The sequence below is a fragment of the Diceros bicornis genome, chromosome 2 (genome assembly GCF_020826845.1).
Source record: "Diceros bicornis minor isolate mBicDic1 chromosome 2, mDicBic1.mat.cur, whole genome shotgun sequence".
Taxonomy (NCBI): Eukaryota; Metazoa; Chordata; class Mammalia; order Perissodactyla; family Rhinocerotidae; genus Diceros; species Diceros bicornis.
Genome location: NC_080741.1, coordinates 18,451,169 through 18,473,925, shown reverse-complemented (window position 1 = coordinate 18,473,925; position 22,757 = coordinate 18,451,169). Strand labels below are relative to the sequence as shown.

At 48.0% G+C, this 22,757-nt stretch overlaps 1 protein-coding gene across 1 annotated transcript in view; it reads right to left on the bottom strand.

Annotated features, from left to right (window-relative positions):
* Window positions 1–22,757, bottom strand: part of SLCO2A1 (solute carrier organic anion transporter family member 2A1) — an 81,723-nt gene that overhangs the window by 20,162 nt on the left and 38,804 nt on the right. Inside the window, exons 3-4 of the mRNA XM_058552881.1 lie at window positions 18,484–18,646; window positions 41–268 (exon numbers count right to left, since the gene is read on the bottom strand). Of these exons, the coding sequence (XP_058408864.1) occupies window positions 41–268; window positions 18,484–18,646 (391 nt within the window). The remainder of the gene's footprint in view (window positions 1–40; window positions 269–18,483; window positions 18,647–22,757) is intronic.

Genomic DNA, 22,757 nt, shown 5'->3' with positions numbered 1-22,757 from the left:
ACCTGCCCCCTCCCTGCAGCCCTCTTCAGCCGTGACTCACAGATGTACAGGGGCGAGTTGTTGGGCTCTGAGAAGTCATCCACATAGGAGATCCCGAACGGCTGAATGGGCACTGTCCCGATGCCTGCCAGCAGCTGGGCGACCACCATGAGCCCCCACATGCTGCTGGTCTCCTTCCGGGAGTCCTGGGTGGTGCTGAGGCACTTACTGGTGGACAGGTCCTGCCGGTGCTTCTGACAGAGCTCAGCTTGGAAGTGGCTGCTGTTCCCTGCAATGAGAGTGCATGCCAGTCACACCACCTGGTCTCCTGGGTCCACCGGCTGGCCTCCAAACCTGGCCTTTCTCCCAGGCCTTTTGGGAGGGACTCTAGAGAGAAAAGTGAGAGAAGTGAGAGTGTGGGCTCTCTGCTCCAGGGGCTGCCTTTCTCGGGTGGGAGAGGAATCTTTCTCTCCTAGTTCTCCCTTCTTTCTCCTCTGTGGGTACAGGCAGAGAGCTGAGCATGGAGGGAACAATACCTTCAACTCTGGAGGAAAGGGTCACTCAGCTGCAGAAAGGGATCCAGGATCAAAACCCAGGCTTGTGGGCCTTCAGCACCCCTGTGCTCAGCCTCAGGCTTGGGCCCCAGGGTGTGGTTCTCTTTAGCAGGACAGAGGTCATTCTGTCCCACAGGAGACGGTGTCACCCTTGGCTTGGGATGCGTCCCTCCTGGGTCAAGACTCCCAAAGCACTCACTCTTAGATGAGCCCAGCCTTGCATCACACTGGAGAGCCTGATGCCAAAGGCATTTAGTGTCCTTACCAAGTCTGAACAGCTCCCAAGAATCATAGAACTCGGGAAGCTGGAAATGACTTTGAGAACCTCTAGTTCACCCCCTCCTATTACAGATGTCGGGAGCTGAGGCTGCATATTGATACCTTTCTGTGAGGGTCCCAGACACCCCCAGGGTGGCTGGTGGGCACCATGCTGCCTGTGGATGTGGTGACCTGGCCAGGCCGGACTGTCACTTCCACGCCGCTGTTTTTAATTTGGCCCACACTACACAATCAGCATTGTCAACCTTCCAAGGCCTGAGGGCTTATGAGGGCTCCATTCCGTGAGATCTCTTCTTTCCTGCCTAGCCCTGGCCAATGGAAACCACTGACATCACTGATCTTGTTCTGTGGGTTTGTTCACTTCACCTAATAGGATTTGGTTAAATTCTCATTTGTGATGCTCCCAGAGAGGGAAGAGCCCTGAGCTAGCCGGGCCTCAAAGTCCTACGGAGAGGAAAAGTAAGGGCTGTGGACTAGATCCACCGCTCACCTTGGACTCTGCCCACGGCTGTGGAGCTCAGGGTTGCCCTGGACAGTGGGGCTGGGGGGGTCTACCTCCTCATCGTCCTCTCCCCTCCCCCAGACACACATGCTGCGTCCAGCCTGGCCCCCCATCGCCTGTCCTCTACACTGGTGTTTGTATAGGACACGTTGGAAAACTGCTGGCCTAGGGGGCTCCCCCATCAACTGGGGAGTCCTGTCCAGGGAAATCAAAGGGGCCAACACGTCTGTCTGGTCCAGGTCAGCCAGACGTGACACCAGCTTTGTGCAGGGTACAGAGCACCCAGGCAAGCAGCCAGCCCCTGGACTTTGGCTAGTGTCCCTCTGTCCCTTCCTTCTCCCCTCTCACACCCATTATCCCACCTATCAATGCAGAATTTGAATAGAGAGTGGTCCAACCTCACCATGAGACAGGAGGCAGCCTCTTAGAATGGGGATGTGGCCTTATGACATGGAAAGACAACTGTAGCATCCTGTAGATTCAAAAAATAACTAGTAGTTTGGAGAAGAGTATGATCCCTAATTTATAAAACTTACGTGGACTAATTGAATATGCACAGAGAACCTCTGGAGACTACGGCTCTCTCCCTGGGTGATGGGATTGGCTGAGCTTTGTGCATGTGTTTGCCGTTATTTTGCAATAAAGCAATAGTAAAAGCTTTTAAATTAAAAATTTTTTTCATAAATAAATATAGCCATAATTTAACCATGTCTTTCCTATTTCTTGTGTCTTTGTTCCATAACCATTGCCCTTCTTTCTGGCCTAGTCCCTCGGCCTGCAAAGGTCTGCATGACACTAGCACTGCGTTTCTCTGCTCCCCCCCACCTCCTTTCCCCTGTGGGGTGTTGAGCCTTTCTCCAACTTACAGGCTTTACTGTAGAGACCCAAGTTCCAGTGCCAGAAATTTTAATCTCCCGTTTATTGCACAGGCAGACACTGCCGAGGCTGTGACGCACGTTGCCTCCTGCTCACAGAGGTTACTGGCCTACCTAAGTGGCTGGTTTGGGACAGAGCTGGCATTCGAACCTGTGTGTGTCTGACTCAAAGTCCATACTGAAGTCAAGTCTGAAATGGCAGCTTTGAAAAGACATAAGACACATTTTGCAGGGCTGGAGGAGCCAGGTTCCTAGCCACAGTCAAACACACGAGCTCTCTGACCTCTGTGTGTGGCTGGGACCTTATACCGATTTCCTCCCTGGTAGAGGTGTCCTGGCAAGGGGCTGGCTGCTGGGAGTTTTGCTGAAATCTGAGACAATGAGATGAAACAAACATATAGTATAGGGAGTCAAGAAATTGGTTTTTGTGAAATAAGCCAGACACAGAAAGACAAACACAGTATGATCTCATACGTGAAATATAAAACAGTCAAACACATAGAGGCAGAGAGTAGAATGGTAGTTGAGCGACGGGCCATGGGGAGGGGGTAATAGGGGGGTGATGGTCAAAGGATACACAGTTTCAGGTATGCAAGATAAGTAATAAGTAGGTCTGGAGACCTACTTTACAGCATAGTGCCTACAGCTAACAATACTGCATTGCATACTCACAATTTGCTAAGAGGGTAGATCTTATGTTAAGTGATCTTAACACACACACACACACACACACACACACACACACACACAGAGTAATAAAGGGGGCAGGAGGAAATGTTGGGAGGTGATGGATAAGTCTACGGCCTTGATAGTGGTGATGGTTTCAAGGGTGTATATTTATCCCCAAACTCATTGAACTGTATGAATTAAATATGTACAGCTGTTTACATGTCAATCATACCTCAGTAAAGTGGTTTAAAAAGGAAAAGAAAGAAGGAAACTGGTTTTAGTCCCAGGTAGCTGTGTGAACTTGAGCAAGTTTCTAAATCTTTCTGAGCCCCAGTTTCCCTTGAGGTAGAGACTACAAGGTAGCTGGATAGGGAGATTCCTATGAGCCTTTAAAGAGCCAGAAGGCTGTGGATCCAGAAAGGGGTGCAGGCAAGAAAAGCTGGACCCCGCCAGTCAGCCGGCAGGTCTGATGGCTGTGCCTGCCCTCTAGAAGGAAGGCTGGTGGGGCTCAGTAATGCTGTGAGGATCTGGTTCTCAGGACAGTCACTGTAGCCTGGAAGCACAGAACCATAAAAGGTTCCTACTGAGAAAGAGACCGTGGGGACTGTGCAGCCCACTCCCCACCCCACTAAGGAATCCTTCCACCAACACTGTCTCGTGTCCAACACCCAGAAACAGGAGTGTGGTGCTGGCAGACTCACACAGATCCCCACGGGGAGGCCCAGGCAGCCGTGGGTAGGCAAGGCCAACAGATGTTGGAAGGGCTGGACTTCGAGCCTGGGACCCGAGTTCTAGTCCTGAATCCGTGACTCCTTATGTCAGTGACCTTGACTTTGAAAGACCTCAGAGGATTCTGGGGAGAGGCCAAGCACTGCAGAGGGTGGAGGCGGCTGGAGGGCCAGGCGGGCAGACGCTTGGGCTCATGCTCACTCCATGCACTCGGTGCAACAGCCACGCAGGACACCCCAGGATGAGCGTTCACTCACGTGGGCTGTGCTGGTCTTCAGAAAAAGTGATAGACAAGTACCAAGATTCCTATGCCCTTCTCAAGACCAAATGGGCATGCTCAGGAATGAGGGCAGAGCAGGCTGCCCGGCCTGGGAAACCCTCCTGGCCTGCACTGCCGACTGACCAAACGCAGCTGTGTAGTCACTCAAATAGCCACGCACCCTTCTCTGTTCACTGCCCTGTGCCAACTTGGACTGAGTTGATGCATTTCTAAAGGCCCATAAATAAAAGGGCTGCCGCCAAGTTTTCAAATAGGCTTCTCTTTTCAGAGGATTCAAACAAATTTCGAGTGTATTTTGTACAAGGAAATAAGCAAAGTTTGAAGTTCTCTAAAACCACTTGTTGTCACTTGCAAATATGCTTGGTTAAGCTACCTATGTCATCTGTCCAGGTGTGATAGAGCTCCCTGTCCCATGCTGTCTTGTAGGCTATGGGGGGGGAGGGCAAGGCCAGGTCTACACTGTGTGCAGCAGTAGTTTAAAGATCACGTGAAGGCACATGCTCATACTGGGAAAGAGGTGCAAAGAATAGGCCCCGCTCCCAGTTCAGCCAATGAAGGACCACACCCAAGCCCATGTTCTGCAGTGTGGACGATGCCTGCTTTACAGGGGGAAAGCTTGGATGCTGAGTCCTGAAAAGACAGCAGAACCAAATTTCATTCATTCTCAGTTGTTTAGTTATTTGGCCAATAGCGACTATGGTACACAGATCATCGAAGAAGCAACCACAATATTGCGTGGTCAAATAAAAACCACAGTGAGATATCACTTCACATCCATCAGGATGGTTATATTATCAAAAAACAGAAAACAACAAGTGTTGGGTAAGATGCAGAGAAATTAGAACCCTGTGCATTGCTGGTAGGAAGGTAAAATAGTGCAGCCACTGTGGAAAACAGTATGGCAGTTCCTCAAAAAATTAAAAAATAGACTTACCATATGATCCAGCATTTACACTTCTGGGTATATATCCCAAAGAATTGAAAGCAGTGACTTAAATAGTTATTTGTACCCCAGTGTTCATAGCAGGATTATCCACAATAGCCAAAAGGTGGAAACAACCCAAATGTCCATCAACGGATGAATGGATAAACAAAATGTGATATATACATACAATGGAATATTACTGAACCTTAAAAAGGAAGGGAATTCTGACACTCGCTACATACAGAATGGATGAACCTTGAAGACTATGCTAACTGAAAAAGCCAGCCACAAAAGGGCAAACGTTGCATGCTTCCACTTACATAAGGAACCTAGAATGGACAAATGCATAGAGACAGAAAGTAGAATGGTGGTTGGGGGCTGGTGGAAGGAGGAATGGGGAGTTAATGTTTAATGGGAACAGTTTTAGTTGGAAAAGATGAAAAATTTTTGGAGATGGATGGTGATGATGCTTGTCCAATAGCAAGAATGTACTCAATGCCACTGAACTGTACACTTAAAAATGGTTAACACGCGGGGGCCGGCCCAGTGGCATAGTGGTTAAGTTCGTGTGCTCCACTTTGGAAGCCTGGGGTTTGCGGGTTTGGATCCTGGGTGCAGACCTATGCATTGCTCATGAAGCCATGCTGTGGCAGGTATCCCACATATCAAGTAGAGGAAGATGCGTACGGATGTTAGCCCAGGGCCAATCTTCCTCAGCAAAAAGAGGAAGATTGGCAACAGATGTTAGCTCAGGGCTAATCTTCCTCACCAAAAAAAAAAAAAGTTAAAATGGTTAACTTTTATATTATACATATTTTACCACAATAAAAAAAAAAAACAGCCTGATACATACTGAGTTGGGAGAGTACAGGGTGCCAGGGAGCACATGGGAAAGGCACCAAACCCAGAGTTGTTGGAGAGAGGATTTGGAAAAGATTCCTGGAGAAAGTGGCCTCTGAGCTGAGAAGAATCAACAGGAGTAGACAGAAGATCAGGGAGAGGAGGAGAGACAAACAGCATGTGGAGGGGCACAGAGGTGTCGGTGGCACACCCATAACAGGAAATGAAGTTTAGTGTGGTTGGCATGCACATACAACCAGGGTGAGGCATGGCTGCTCCTGGAGGGCTTGTGTGTCCTGGGAAGGGCCTGGATTGTATCCTAAGGAAAATCCCAGAAGGGTGAAGATCATGAGGGGAGCAGTACAATGAACACACTGGAGGGCTTAAGACCAGTTTTCAAGGCCCGTGTGTAAGAAGTGGAATTAACCCAGACATTTGGGTGGTAAAACAGGTGACGCTGAGCATTGCCTGACGGGCAGAGAGTGCTGGCCGGGTCCTCAGCTGTGCAGGTGGTGCTGCAGAGCCCAGAGGGCGGGTGTGTAAGACACACAAGGCCAGGCTTGTTGCAGGAGAGCAGGCGCTTGAGAAACAAAGGACCAGAGAATAAGTGTTTCTTTTAAGAGTTCTAGTTCTTGATTTTGCTGATTCTTATAATTTTACTAAATTCACAAGTATTAGAACATTGTTGCTGGCTTGGCTGGCAAAATTATTTTTTGTGGGACATATAATGGTCATCGAAGATCATAAAAATGTTGACTGCTTATAAGTCTTTATGTGGCATGTTGCATGGTATGCCAACGCCACAAAAATCCTCACGAAATTTCACCTAATGAAGTGTCCAGGAGGCAAAACTCTTTGGGGATCATTGAACTGTTATCATTAACTTATAAAATGTGAGATTTACATGTCATAAACTGCCTTTATTAATTTAAAATGCATATTTTCAAAAATAATCAATTGGCCCCAATTAAATCCAAGTCTACTGAGTTGCTCTTTGGCTATCCTGCATTTCAAAATGATTCAAGATCTCCCAACCAACTCTCTTTTTCTTAGGCCAGCCTGAATGGAGCCAAATTCATCCTGGACCAGGTCTGACACAAGAGAAGGGGAAAGAGCAGTTAAATCCACCCGAAGAGGACAAGGCTTCCTGCACCTGGGAGCTCTGCCCTCAGGGAAGCAACAGCTGGCTGTCCTGGGCGCAGGGAGCCCGGAGCCAGGAAGAGCAGGGCACGGCAGTGGGTAGGACCCACTGTTCCCCAGCTTGACGTCAGAACAGGTGTTTGTGTTGAACGACGGAGACAGACATAGTTGGCTTCCTAAGAACTCATGCCTGGGACTCCTTGCAGTGGGTGGCTGTGGCCAGTTCACTCTGGTGAACGCAGAGTGTTCCAGAATTTAGACCATTAGGCTCTTCTCTTAAAAATAAGAGGAGAGGGATAGGTGAGTCCAAGGGCTGAAAGAAGGGGGAGGAAAAGACCTTGCATCAGGAGCCTTGGGCAGAATTGGGGGCCTCAGCTTTCTTCGCCCTACTCCACCCCTCTTCTCCCTGGAGCAGATTCCCCAGCTTTCTTCAGGAGCTCAGGTCCACGTGAAGGAAGGAAGAGCAACCGCTCCCCATTTCTCAGGCATTTGAGCAAAGGCCCCGTACCCAATTACTCTCCACTGACTTATGGAAGCACATCGCCCTCCTCCTCAGAGGTTGCTAGCTGCGACCTCCCCACTGCGTCAAGTCCTGTGGTAAGGTCAGAGAAATGCCTGCCTATTCCAGCCACCACAGACTCCGCAGGCTGCCTGCCTCCATCTTGGAGGGGCCTGAGAAAGGGAGGGAGGGGAATCTATTCATTAGCTGGATGTCAGTCTGTTTCTCTTCTTCCCCATGGCAGACTTCTGGAAGGCTCAAGTTCATCAGAGCACATTCTTTTTCCCACAAGACACCAGAGGTCCAGCTGTGCCAGTTTTCACAGGGCTGTGAAATGCTAACTGGAAACAGGCTGGGACCTCTCCCCTCCTCTAGCTATCCCAGTACCACCCGATCTGCACCTGAGTCAACCCTCTGACTCATCCCACAATTTAAATATGCAGAATTTCAGCTCTAATTTCTGGACCCCTCAGTGGATTTGGAAAGATAGGGGATTCTGTGGCAGGAAGGTCTACTTCCCTAGAATGACACCCATGGAGACCGGGCAGATCTGGGCAGACCAAGGTCTGGCCATTCCACTGTTCAAGGACACATCTTTCAGGTATGGCCAAGCTGAGGTTGGCTGGAAAGCTGTCAAGGGAATAATAAGAGGTCTCTGTACAAAGACCCGGAACTTGGGCCGAGAGAGGACCCTAGAAGGGTCAACCAACATAGGAAGGCCAAGGAGAGTGGGGCTTTCCTTTGACTAGTCATTCTTGTCATTGTGTTAGAGGAAAGAGAATTCTGCCAGGAGACAGGGGGGCGGCAGCAAGTTCTCTTTCAAGTCATAGTTCTTGAGAGCCACCCATTACCTCCTCAATCAGAAGGGGGCATGGCTTGTGGGTGAGTAGGGTTAAATGAGGAGGAAGTTAGCAAGACCCCAACCTCAGAAGCAATTAATAAGAGAACAATAGGAAAAGGCAGGAGTGCTTCCGGAGAGTTTTCTGGAAGCATGGCCAAGGTGCCAAGCTCTTGGGCTATCAGCAAACTCCTGGAACCTCATTCAGAATGCTGCACTCTGAAGGACCTATTTCCTCATCCTCCTAAATTCAGCTACTCAACATTTCTTCCCGAAACTCTGGCAACACCCACCGGCAGGCCTGGAACAGGCTGTCCCGAACTCACTTATGGTTTGAGATCTCAAAGTCATTTGTAAAGTGGGTTGTTTGCACATCAGAAGTGATTGGGTTCCAAGTGGAGTTCGCAAAGCCTTGTTAATCCATAATGTCCCTGTAAAAATATGTATTTTAATAATATGTAGACTAAGCCTCCACTTATAAAATGATTTTTATGGGCATATGCATTCTGAGTTTCATTTTGGGAAACTAGGAGAACATATTCTTCTGCACCAGCAGAAACCAACAGAGTGGAGGTTGACAGCCTGGGTCACATCATGAGACAATGGAAGGAATTCACATCTTGAAGCCAGACAGACCAGGTTCAAATCTTGGTTCTACTGCTCACTGGTCTGGGGCCTCTCAGAACCTCAGTGTCTTCATCTCCAAAACAGATATAATAATGCCTACCTTGCAATACTCTTATTGGGATTAAAAATAATGAATATATTATAGCCTGAGACATAGTGATTGTATAATAAGATCAATTTTCATCCAAAGAGGCCAGAAACTTTGAGAAATTTGAATGGATGAGGGAGATGGCAGAACCCTGGAGACAGGGAAGATTGCCCAGGTTTTTAAGAACCTGGGGACTGGGTCCAGAAACTAGAGACAAGTAAGATCAATGCTGGTCACCAGCAATAGACGGATTGTAGTAAAGGGGTCGTGGGGCTAGTGGGCTGCTTGGAAGGGTTTACATCTGTGCAGGAAAAGAGTGAACCTCGGGGGAGTGGAAGGAGAGAATCGCTCTGCTGTGCTTTCAAGACTGAGTTTCCAAGACTGGCTCTGTGGCTGAGGCTGGACCTCCCTTCTCACACCCGCACCCTGGCCCTAGAGGGGGGCCATGGGGAAAATATCTACTTGTATTGAGGAGGCCATGTGACCCACGAGCCGGGCATGAAAGGGCAAGTCCACTGTTCATGGCACAACGAGGCCGGGCATTACACTGCTGCCAGGGGGCCTTCCCCATCCACAGCCTCACTCTTGCACACGTGTCTACACCCTGAGGAATCGCCAGCAGGCCAAGGACGGAGGCATCGCCTGCTCAACTCATCATCAAAACTGCTTCTTAGTGGAGAGGAGGGAAGGAAGACAAACCTGAGCGAGCAGGATGGAGGCTCAGAGCCATTTATTTTTCTTTCTTTCTTTCTGTCTTTTTTTTGCTGAGGAAGATTCAGTCTGAGCTAACATCCTCTGCCAATCTTCCTCTATTTTGTATGTGAGCCACCACCACAGCATGGCCACTGATAGACAAGCGGTGTAGGTCTACGCCTGGGAACCAAACCTGAGCTGCCGAAGTGGAAAATGCCAAACTTAACCACGAGGCCACTGGGGCTGGCCCACAGCCATTTAATCTTAATGTTCGAAGAGATGTGCACTTACTTTGCACTTCCCAGTTGGGAGTGAAGCAGAACTTATTGCTCACAGATTTATTCAGTAGGCTGATGAGGCACTCTTTGAAGGAAAAAAAGTGATTAGCTGAGCCAAGGTGAGTTCAAGAGCCAGTCATGCTAAACCAACCTCAGTTCCTTTGTTAATGGGGCTCCCAGACAAGCAGGAAGCTGTAACTTGGTGTTACTTGACTGGAGGAAGGCTTTTGACAAAGCCTGTCATGATATTCTGGTAGAGAAGACAGGGACACATGGCTGGAGAGTCCTCTGGGAAGACCCAGCTCAAAGCGTGCCCAGTGCAGGCGTTGACGGGTCGGTGTGACCTGGAAGGTGGTGGCCTGAACTGTGTGTACCACACAACACCATTGTCATGGGCTTGAGTGAAAGCAGGGAACAGTTGACAAATTTGTGAATGACATGAAGCTGGGAGGAATGGCTAATAAGACAGTCCAAAAGCTGAAAACTCAAAATTAGACCCGAGGCTATAAGGAGAGGCTCCAACCAACGAGAAGGAATCTAATGGAGTCAGTTTGGGCTGCTACCCAAAAGTATCATAGCCTGGGTGGCTTATAAACAGCAGAAATGTACTTCTTACAGTTCTGGAGGCTGGAACTCCCAGGTCAGGGTGCCAGCATGGTTGGGTTCTGGCGAGAGCCGCTTTTGGGTGGCAGACTGATGATTTCTTGTGGTGTCCTCACATGGCCAGAGATAGTGAGCTAGTTCTCTGACCTGTTCTTGTAAGGGCACTAATCCCATTCAGGAGGGCTCCACTCTCATGACCTAATCCCTTCCCAAAGGCCCCACCACCAAATGCCATCACGTTTGTTCTGACTTCTCTTGGTGTTTCTCCTTTTTAGATCTCTGAGCAATCCAAGCTCTGAATCCTGAAAAGTCCTTTTGTTCCTGAGAGAGAAAAACCACACTTGCTGGTTTCCTGCCTCCTGGGGGGCAGCACACTGCCCAAATGTGCCTGGTGGTTCCCATTTCCAGCCTTGAGCCGCAGGAGGCGTCTGGGCACAGCCAGCAGCCTCGGCTCTACCAAGTGTGGCAGGAAGAGCAGAAAATTCCTCCTGTGTCCTCTGGGGGTCCTCGGGGAGCCCAAGGCCTCTTGCGGGAGGGTTCAATGGTTTCTTCGAACCACATTCCCCAGTAGGACACGGGCCCGTACCCTATTTCCGTGGGGGCTGTCCCCCACTCCCTAACAGTTTTCTTGGGGTGCCCAAAGCCACTGGAATAGTAATCAGCCTTTCTTTTTCACCCTGGATCTGACTCTCCTCAGGAGACACTGCCCCCTGCCATAGGTGGGCCCAAGACACACAGTCTGCCAGGGGTCCTGGAGAAGTGACTCTCCCCAGGGGAGCAGGACGCAGGAAACAGCTTGCAGGATGCAGCTTGCCGCCTAGGCACCTCCTCTCCCCAGACAGAAGCAGGCCTGCCTCCCCAGCCTCATTCCTGAGCAAGAGAAATGACTAAACAAGCCTGGAGGGGCCGGATGGGGATGAGGAGCCATGCTCAGGCTCAGGTCTCCACTCAGGCCTCAGCTGGAGACCCAGGAGAACAAGAGGTCATGTTTCCAGGCCGGCCAAGGTTGCAGGGGTGGGGGTCGCGGGGGCGGCGGGTGGTGGTGGTGTGGTTGTGACTTGCCCACAAAACAGATGTTAAGAGAGCCTGACAGCGAATCAACTACCCTCTCATCAACCACTGGACCTTTAGAGAGGCCTCCCACCATTGCCATGGAGACAACCAGCTCTCCTGGAGCCCCAGCCCCTTTCCTGGTCTTCCCCTGACATCCAACACAGCAGCCTAGTGTTTTCTATCATTTCTCCACATTGGTTTCTATTCTTTCCTACACTGTGCATTAAAAAAATATTCCAATTCAAAGCTCACTAGGTTTTGTTGTGCTCATCTGTTTGGGACTGTTTTTCTCTCAGTTGACTTAATAACACCCGTGTGTTTTGTGATTTCTTTTCCCTCTTGTTGTTTTCTCTTCCTTTTCAAGTTAAATAGATCCAACTGGCCAGCAAGTGCAACTCCTACCCCCCACTGCCCACCCACTCACCCCCTCAACACACACACATTTTCCCCTTCCCCCCACGCACACTCCACCCCCACACACCCACCCCAACCCCTACCACACACACTTTTCCCTCTCACATACACCCCCATCTCCCCCACACACTCCCACCCCCACTTCTTCCCTCACATACCTCCCCATCCCTGCCCTCCCCAACTCCACACACATCCACCTCCCCCCACACCCGTACACCTGCTCACCACTCAACTTCCTACACAAACACCCCACACGCTATACACAATTACCCCACAGACACATTCAGAATTCTCTGCACATGGTGTGCTGTTCCCTCCCTCCACAGCCTCCACACGTATCCATCCCATACACGGCTGGGTGCAAACCACTGAACAGCCCCGAGCTTGTTTTTGAGGAGCAGTTCTCTCAGTGGAAGGATTCTACATGGCTCCCACGGTTCCGTGGAGGGGGTTCTGCTGTGGGGGTTGGGGAGTTGATCCCAGGCCCTGTGTGTCCTTCACAGAGAAAGGGACGCAGCCACTCAGGAGCCTGAGATTTCCCCTCCTTATGCTTTCCTACCACCCTCCTTCCCAGGGACACCCTTGGGATGAATGAGCATGGGTGAGGGGCTGGAAACTTCACAAAGAAAGGACTAGAAAGTGACTCTTCCCTTTCTTTTCTTGACTGCTCCAAAAATACAATCCGCCCCCGGCCCCCATCCTGCAGGAAGCTCCCTGCCCGTGTGCATCCATTGTCTGCGTGGGGGCAGACTTCCCTCTGTGCTTGGCTTACAAGCCTTCACAGGTTACACCTAATCCTACCAGACAATCGCTTCTGAAGACCCTCCTCTTATCTCCTGGGAGGACTGGTCTCACGTTGGCCTGTTTCCCATCTACCAAGACCTCTCTGCACCTTCCAGAAGTGGTCTCAGAGGCTTTGGCTGGGTAGCCAGTCTTTTCTCTAAAGGCGCCAGGGCACATTTCCGGACCCCACTGACATTTAGAAAATCTAAACATTCATAAATGTCTTCATGGCCTTTTTAAAATTAGCAATTAGCTGTTAAAGGTCTCTATGATTCCCACAATGTTCAGCTGCTCTTTACTTTTTTCCTAAGACGCATAGTTACTCTTCATTTCCCGTGTTCATTTCTGGAGCAGCTTTGCTCCAAGAGGAAGAAATCAGCAGTCAACACACAATAACAGGTCTGGGGTCATTGTTTACAAGTAAAAGATTTCAAATACCACCACCAGGGCAGACCAAGAGAAATGTGCTGAACTGCTAACACGGGCCAGGCACCTTACCTATACTATTTCCTTTTAATTTTACTCTCAGAACACCCTGAAAGCGAAAGTATTATTGCTCCCAATTTATAGACACAGAAACTGAGGTTCAGAAAGGTGAAGTAGCAGCTTGCCTAAGGAGACTTGGCAAGTAAATGGCTGAGCTGGGATTTGAATGTTGAAGTCCACGCTCTACCCCTCCTACCAGGCTGCTCCAGCTTGAGGATCCAGGAATAAAGCAGAACAGCAGGTCAAGCTTCGATGGAGAGAAATCCTCTAGACACACATGTGAAGATGCAGCAGGGACCATGCTGAGGGAGGGGCCCTGCTCTGGACCAGAGCAGAGGACCCATGGTGAGGACCAGGGAGAAGCTGCCTTCAGATGCCCCAGGGCGTCCAGCCTGTCAGCCATGAGCTGTCAGACTCCGCTCTCCACAGGAAGCAGCATGCTTCCTCATGTGGGACCCAGCATAATACATGTATTGTCTCCACCACGGCCAGATACAAGAGCCACCACTTAATGGTTACTGCACGTGCCAGCCACTGAGCTAAATTCTGAGCATGCATCCTCTTAGCCCTTGCGGCCTTGTGAGGGGGAGGAAGTGACCCAAGGCCGTGCCGTTAGGGAGTCTCAAAGCCCGGATTCAGCCAGGAGACCGCCTGACTCCAGAAGACCGTTTAGATTCACGACACCATTCAGGGTGGTGCACTTAATGAAATTCGTTTGCTCCTAATGACCTTGCATAATTCAAAACTAAAGTTCCCATAGGAATACATTTGAAGTAGGAGTCGCATTTCAAACTTTTCCCACGAAGGGAGACTTTATGAATATTTTTATTTGCACATCTTAGCATAGTACACGCTCATGCTGCATTGGCACCCAGGGCATGGCCCCAGCTAGATCCCACGGATGTGGCTCCCAGGCCAACGTCCTCCTTCCTCATCCCACCCCCTGGCACTGGGAAGATGGCGTGAAGGTAGCTCAGCTCTGAGCACTTCCAGTTGCTGCTCTGATCCCAGCCAGAGCAATAGACTGCTGTGTCCTATTGCTGCAAAGAGAATTTACACAAACAAAATGAGCAACAACAATGAAAAAGTTCACTCTCCTGGCCAGCGATTCCTCTCTGCAGGCCTGAGAGGCAAGCCGTGGTCCTTTACAGTCCCCTTCAGTTCTCTCTCAGTGGAGTTTGGCTAAGAACACCGAGGTCAAGGCAGAACCGCAGTCTTCCCCTCTGAGCAGGGAGGATTGTGGTGGGCTGAATGAACCCAAGCTGACAAACCATCCCTAACAAGAAGCAGAGTGATTGCTTTCAGAGGCCCACCCGTCTCTAACCACCCTCTGTGGTGGCTGCTCTCTGTGAACCAAATGTCACTGGTGTGTGGCCCAGGCCGTGGGTAGCCAACCCACCAGGCTAAGCAGGTCACGGTGTGTGGCACCTGGCAGGATGCCCTCCTCTCAGCCTGGCCCCAGTGCCCCAGGCGCCCTTGCTGATTTCATTAACCCAGTCTTCATGCTGACAGGGAAGGGCAGGGACCATGGGTGGGTTTGGCCAATGGCTCTCTGAGAGGGTGTCCGGCTCTCTGACTCTCCTTCAGAGCTGGCCTCAAACCCCTTGTCTAGACTGAGGGGGAGAAAGAGCATGGCAGGACCTCCAGGCTTGGGTCTGTGTTCCTCCCAGGTATACTTGAAGCAGCACTTGGTCCTTAAATAGTCCAAATAGATCCAAGGCCACAACGCACTTATGAGAAATAATTAGTTCCCTGGTGATTTACACAGAAGTGGGAAAAGATTCTCATGAGCAGAGCCCAACAGATATTTCACGGTTAGACCTTGCTGTTCCGGCTCCATTCTTTTTCCATTCCAACCGCCTACCTCTCCCCACTGTAGGTCTCAAAACCTATAAAGGAATCCTTTCTATCATTCTAAGTGATTCATCTCTTGAACCTGATCTCACATATGACTGAAAAAAAACCTCTGATATTTAAGCAAACAGGAATCAATTATTCCCTGAGCACATCCCTGGGTGGCTCATTTATCCTCAGACGTCTTCAACTCTAATACAGTGGATTAAGGATAAGCATTTATGGATTGGGCCTCTCACTGCTGCTCATCACAAAACCACTTCGACTTCCTACATCCCTTAAAACAAGTGTGAATTTATCCCAAGCCAATAAATTATCATAAAATTAGCTCCAAAGCAGTGATGTTCCTGGGATGCCAAGTAACTGCAAATGCAAAACCACTGTGTAGGGCTACTTCCCAACCCAGATCACACAAAATTTCTACAGGGGGAAAAAAAAAATCCCACTGCAAGTGACACCACAGTCAAACATTACAGAACATACAAGGAAATAATCCACTGTGAACAAGAGCAAGCAGACACAAAAGATGGGAGGATTAGCATTCTCAAAACTTGAGCTAATAGAACAATCTGAAAAAGACTATAAAATAAATATATTTAAAATAATTGAAGAGACCAAAAGAAAAATAGAAATGGTAAGGAAATACCAAGAAACCATGAAAATAGGGCAGAGAGATTTGAAAAAGTATCATAAACTTTTAGAAATTAGCCAAATATATTGGAACCATTAAAATTTACAATGTAGATTGTGGGTTAGACATCAGATTAACAGAGCTGGAGAGAGACTAAGTGAACAGAGAGACATGGCTGAGGAAATCATCCAGCATGCAGCACAGACAAATAAAGTGCTGGAAACTACAAAAGAGAAGACTCTAGAGGGAAGAATGGAGAAAATAGGAGTATGCAACAATGGGAACATTTTTGCCTGAGAATTTTTCAGAATTAAAAAGAAACTTTAATCTTCAAAAGAAATAGCACATTGAATTTCCAAGCAGAAATGCAAAAATTAACCCCTACTCAGACACTTTTTGGTGGACATGAAGAAAAACAAAGAAGGGAGAAAATCTTAAAGACAACTAGAGAGAAAAAACAGAATACGTCAAAAGGGATGACAATTAGATTGATGGAGAAGTCCCAATACCATGAGAGAGACGCCAGAAGACAGAGGCATGGTGCCTTCAGGGTGCAGAGAGGAAACAACTGGGAATTTAAAATCCTGTTTGTAGCTAAACTATAATTCAAGAGCAAGGGTAAAATTAAGACATTTTCAGACACAGACTTAAAGAGTTTCTCACTCGTGGGCCCACCTGAAAGTAATACTAACGGCTGTACTTCAGGAAAACAAGGAAATTAAATCAACAAGCATGGGTGAAATACAAGAAGCAATGGTGAGCAAAGAAACCAGTAAACTTGTGGGTAAATATAAATAAGCACTGACTTATTCATAAATAACAACAACTATAATAATAATGACCACTGGGGGGAGATTAAAGACAGGCGGAACTAAAACACCAGTCAACAATAACATGGAAGATGGGAGAGGATGGTGGGCATTAAAACACCCTAGGATCCTTGTTTTCTTCTGTTGGAGAACAGAGACATTCATCAGCTTTAGAGTTTGTTAAATCACAGGTCAAGGTTAAAATCTAAGGGTAGTGTTGAGGCATACTGTGCACATGGATTGGCAGACTCAACTTAATAAACAAGTCAATTATCCCCAAATTGATCTATAAATTTAATGCATTTCTAATCAAAATTCCAGAGGATTTTTTTTAAGATATAGACAAGCTGAATATAAAATTTATACGGAAAGGCAAAAGAAAAAGAGTAGATAAACAATTTTGAAAAAGAAGAATGAATTTGAAAGATTCACACTACCCAATTTTAATACTTAACTATAAATCTGCAGTAATCAAGAGAGTGTGACAGTGGCAAAGGAACAGACACATAGACTAATGGAACAGAATAGAAAGTCTAGAGATAGACCCACATAAATATAGCCAATTGATTTTTTATAACGGTGCAAAAAAAATTTAATGGAAAAAAGATAGTCTTTTTGACAAATGATGCTAAAACAATTTAACATCCATATATAAGAAAAGGAAAAAGAACCTTTCTTTTTAAAAAAGAGGTGTCTGACAACCCAAGTGTCCATCAAAGATGAATGGATAAATAGAATGTGGTGTATCCATACAATGGCATATTATTTAGCCACAAAGGAATGAAGTTCTGATACAAGCTACGTGGATGAACTTTGAAAACATGATGCTAAGTGCAATAAGCTAGGTATAAAAGAACAAATATTGTATGGTTCCATTTATATGAAATATCTAGAACGGGCAAATTCATAAAGACAGAAAGTAGATTAGAGGTAACCAGGGACTGAGGGGAGGGAGAAATGGAGAGTTAATGGGTACCGAGTTTCCACTTGGGGTTGATGAAACAATTATAGAAATAGTGGTGACAGTTGCACAACATTGTGAATATAATTAATGCCACTGATTGTATACTTAAATTGATTAAAATGACAAATTTCGTGTTATATATATTTTACCAATGTATTAAAACCATTGAATTGTCCACTTTAAATGAGTGAACTGTATGGTATGTGAATTATCTCTCAATAAAGCTGTTAAAAGCAAAAAAGAAAGAAGAAAAGAGGTATCTGAAGGAAAATTGGTAAATCTTAATCGTCAGTATATAGGTGTCTGTTAAATTATTTTCTTTGCTATATTTTGAATTTTTCATATTAAAAATAAAATAATTTTTAGAGAAAAGGGAACTCTGATCAGGTAGTTCAGTGTTAATTCTGAGTTTATGAATTATGTAAAATCCTCACGCATCTCTCCGTGCCACAGGGCACATTGCTAAGAATCAGAGGCTCCCCGTCACAGAAGGGCCACTTGTCTAAGAATTGGGAGGCCCAAGTCTTTTCTCCCCAACTGACTGGTGTCCTTGGGAAAGTTACTGGACATCTTTGAGTGTCAAGTTCTCATCTTAGACTTTTCTCTCCCCTTCACAGGTGTCCAGGGGATCAAGTGAGATCATAGTGTAAGTGCATTGTAACCTCAAGGATGAGGGACAAAGGCACAAATGTCAGGAAGTGTTACATGTATGATTAAACGTGGAGAAAGTCCACAGAGCTCGTCATGGTCAACGCTGTGACCACCTCCCGCTAAGCCCGTCACAGGCACTGCTCACAAACATCCCCACTTGTGTGCAGTGGATCATTCCTGGCATGAAGCACAGGGAATCACAAAGAATCACACAAGCCGGAGTTGGTATAGCTGCTCCGTAGCTCCACATAGTTCTGTATGTTCTGACTTCCAGATGTGCTTTGGGGAGAAACAAAACAATAAAAGCCAAGGGAACTCTCCGGTGGGAGAGGACAGCATGGCCCAGAGTGGTGTCCATTGCCCCAGAAGCATCCCCACCCAACTTTGTGAGATGCCCGATCATTCCTTTTCCCCTCGGGGCAGGGGTCAAGGCCACTTACCAAAGCTGGCCAAGGTGTATTGGTAGGGCTCTGAGAGGAAGTGTGGGAGGGTGAGGACGAAGGCACCTGAGGCTAGGAGGAGACCCCCAATGCCAATCAGCCGCGGACGGTGCACCCGGCTGCCAAAGTAGCTGACGAAGATGATAAGGATGGCGTTGCTGATCTGTAGAGAGAGTAGAGGGGCCGAGTGAGACCAGAGACTCCGTCCTCACCCACCCACAGAGGAGAGCTGACCGTACCTTGTCCAGGAAAAGCAGAGAGGCAAGAGGATGCCCAGTGTCAGCTGGGGCCTAGCAGAGCTGCAGTGTCAGCCCTGCCCAGAGAGCCTCGCAGGGGGCAGAGCATGAACAGTTTTAGCTCTCGCATTGTCAGAAACTGTGCCCAGCCTCAGCCTTCTAGACCAGACCAAGGGAAGTAATTGAAGACCACGAAAAGCTCATAGCCTAAATTTCAACTATCTTAGGACCAAAACTTTTGGGGCAAAATCCAAGGAAGCACGCAATTCTGGCTGGCTCCTGGGCACAGCACATGTTTCCTAGTTAAACTCCCCAAGAAGCCCGCTTGGTATTCAGAGTAACCATCCAGCAACACGCACTATCTCGTTTCATCAGGTGACAACTCTCATTTTACGAACAATAAAATCGGGGCTCAGAATATTAAGTGACTTGCCCATGTCCCTGGGGTTAGGAGGTGGCTTGAACAGGGAAAGTTATAGCCTTAACCAGACTGGTCTACTGCCTCTTGGAGAAGTGAGTTTCTGCCCCAGCAGCTCTGCCCCTAACCTGCCCCTGGCCCTCCTCGGGCTGGCTCCCACTTCTGTCGATGAGGGATGAGGACTAAAGCACCCCGAGGCCCTTCCCAGCTAGAAACATCAGTGACTCCATGTACCTGGTGCTCCCTGGAAGGTGTGCTCTCTGAGCCCCACCCAGAGCCAGGGAAGGGAACTGAGACCCTAGCTTGAGAAACAGGGTCTTAAATGGTAAAAGGGGGTGCTGGCAGATCTTCTGACCACGACTCCGTCCAAAGAGATGATCTTCTGCCCCAGAAGAGGGAGTAAATTCACTTGGACTGCAGGACCCCTGAATGTCAGCACCCACAGCCCCCGCCCTGACCACACCACAGTCTCCTTCTGGCTGGAAAAGCAGCTGCCGCTGTCTCAGGACATAGGGGTCAGAGTCTTGCTATGTGAGTCTTGCCAAGATTACCAACGACCTCCTCATCGCCAAATCCACTGGTCAGTTCTCCATTCTCTTCTTACTTGATCTCTCAGCACCATTGAGTCAGTTGACCATTTCTTTCTTCCTGAAACACTTCCTTCGCTGAGTTTCCATGACACCACCTTCTCCTAGTTCCTTCCCCTGCCTGCTCTTTCTCAGTCTCCCTGGCTGGTTGAACTCTCAACTGTCAGAGCTCAGTCCCTGCACCTCTGCTCTTGTCTTGGTGAACTCATCCAGTACCATGGCTTTATATGTTCTGTATGTGCTTCTAATTCCCACAGGCTTAGCGTAACCCAAAACTCACTCCTCATCTTCCCCCAAAAAACCTGGTTCCCCCTGCCCAGTCCTCCTCATCTCAGTAAATGGCACTTCCATCCTACCAGTGGCTCAAGCAGAACATCTGAGCATCATCCTTGACTGCTTTTTCATACCCACATCCAACCATCAGCAAATCCCATTGGCTGGACCTTCGATAGCCACCCAGAAGCTGACCACTTCTCACCACCTCCACCACTGCCACCTGGTCTAAGCCACCATCATATCCTGTATGAATTACTGTAGTAGCCTTCTACTTGGCTCCCTGCCTCCACTCTTGCCTCGCTGCGGTCTCTTCTCTAGCCAGCAGCCAGACAGGTCCTGATGAAATGTCAGACCATGTTCCCTCTGCTCAAACCCACAACAGTAAAAGGCCAAGTCTGTCTCCAAGCCTCCAGAGCCCCCGGAGCCTACCCCCTTTCTCTGTTCCAGCTCAGATCTGCTCTCCTACCTCTCCCCGCTCCCTCCCTCCACTCCAGCCGCTCTGCCTCCGCCTATTCTTTGAACACAGAAAGTGCATGCCCTCCTCAGGGCCTGTGTGCTCGCTGGGGCCCCCTTCTCATCGAACCTACTTGAGATCTCTGCTCAGATTGAACCTTCTCATTAAGGCCTTCTCTGAAAAAGAAGGGGGATGGGAGTGGATGACATGGGTGGCAAACGGTACAAACTTCCAGTTATAAGATAAATAAGTCCTGGGGATGTAATGTATAGCATGGTGACTATAGTTAATGATACTGATTGTATATTTGAAAGTTGCTAAGAGAGTAGATCTTAAAAATTCTGATCATGAGAAAAAAATTTTTAACTATGTATGGTGATGATTGTTAACTAGACTTATCATGGTGATCATTTCACAATATATACAAATATTGAATCACTATGTTGTACACTTGAAATGAATATAACATTAAATTTCAATTACATCTCAATAAAAAAGGAGTTATTTAAATATATTTACAATAATTAATAATAATGTTATAGTATATTTAAACATATCTTAAAATTTAAATCATATTTAAATATATTTTATAATTTAAATTATATTATTTAAATATAATTTAATAATTTTATTTATTTATGCTTTTTCCCCCAAAGCCCCAGTAGATAGTTGTATGTCATAGCTGCACATCCCTCTAGTTGCTGTATGTGGGACGCGGCCTCAGCATGGCCAGAGAAGCGGTGCGTCGGTGTGCGCCCGGGATCCGAACCCGGGCCGCCAGCAGTGGAGCGCGCGCATTTAACCGCTAAGCCAGGGGGCCGGCCCTTTAAATATAATTTAAAGAATAAAAAGTTATTTAAAATATAACCACCCCTCCCCTCCACAACTTTATTTCTCTTCATATCACTTATGTAATCTGATCTCCCATATTTTATTTCTAAAAATAAATGTCATTTTATCATTAGAATGATATATGAGAAGAGATTTTGCCTGTCTGTTCATTCCTGTCTCCCCAGCACCTAGAATGGTATCTGATACATAGCCGGTGCTCATTAAATATTTGTTGAATAAATGAATGAATGAACGAGTAAATGGTTGGCTTTTTCAAGAAGAGGACACAATTACCCAGGAGATCCCGCCAATGTGGCCGAGAGTAAGATGGTTTATGGTACACAGAGAAAGGGGATGTGAAGATGTGTGAGGAGGCAGCCTCGCCTGATCCAGGGAGCTGCTCCAGCCCCTGGACAGACGTGGTTCTAGGACATTCTGAAACCTGTACCTGGAAATAAAGCTTTATTTATGCTTCTTTGATTTTATTTCCCTATCATTTTTCATGAAATGGTTGTAAACGTCGGACCGTATCCGCTGAGCTACCAGAGGCTGACTTTAAAAGGTCTGGGGGAGGGATGGGGGAGGGCCCCAAACGGGGGCTCAGGGAGGAAGGACTGGGGTGCCTGCGGCCTGTTCATCTGGAGAGGCACTTCCAGCTCTCGCTGTCCCAGGACCTGGGCTTGTTTCTCGGAGGGAGGCTGGACCGCCACAGCTGTTATGGCTGATGCTGGCCTAAAACCTTGGTTCCCAAACTTTTCTTCAGCAGTGGAGTCTCTTTGAAAAAACAATTTTTCTCTAATATAAAAATGTATAAAAATGAAGCTGTTCTAGCTGAGGAGAAGACAGCCTCTGCATCCAGGCCTCAGCCCCTCAGCCCTGAAGTGGCCCCTAAAACGGTTCTGTGGACCTCCTGTTAGACCACCTGCAAGTTGTTACAACGTACCCCTGCCCATCAATGTCTCAAACCAAAGGGGCCTCCGGGCAAACTGGTGGGAGGCATTCAGGTTGAGGGGGACCTCTAGTGCTCCCACGGGCTTTGTCTGCTCGGCCCTGGCCTTTAGTAGTGGGCAAGAGAAGCTGCTGCTTCACAGGGAAGATGTCCAACGTCTTCTCCTGTGAGCCAAACTCCTCCTCTTGCCTTTTACACCCAGCCCTGGTCCCCCCTTCCCCTTCCCCGCTGGGCCCCCAGAAGGCTTTGAGACTGGGCTGCAGCCCGGAGGCTCACGCCCCCTGGAGGCTGGCCGCACACTCACACCTCCAGGTGGCCTCACCTTCCCCCTCCACCAGGCGTGGTTCTCCTCTCACATCCCTCAGGCTTCTGACAGGCAGCCTCCCCATGGTCTGTGGTGCCTTCAATCCTGCCCTCGAGCAGCTGGAATCCTGCCTTTTCTTCTTTTTCAGTATCCCTGGGGTCCTCTTCTCCGGTAGCTTCTCAAGCCTGACTAAGTGGCAACAGCTTGCCAGCCAGTCGA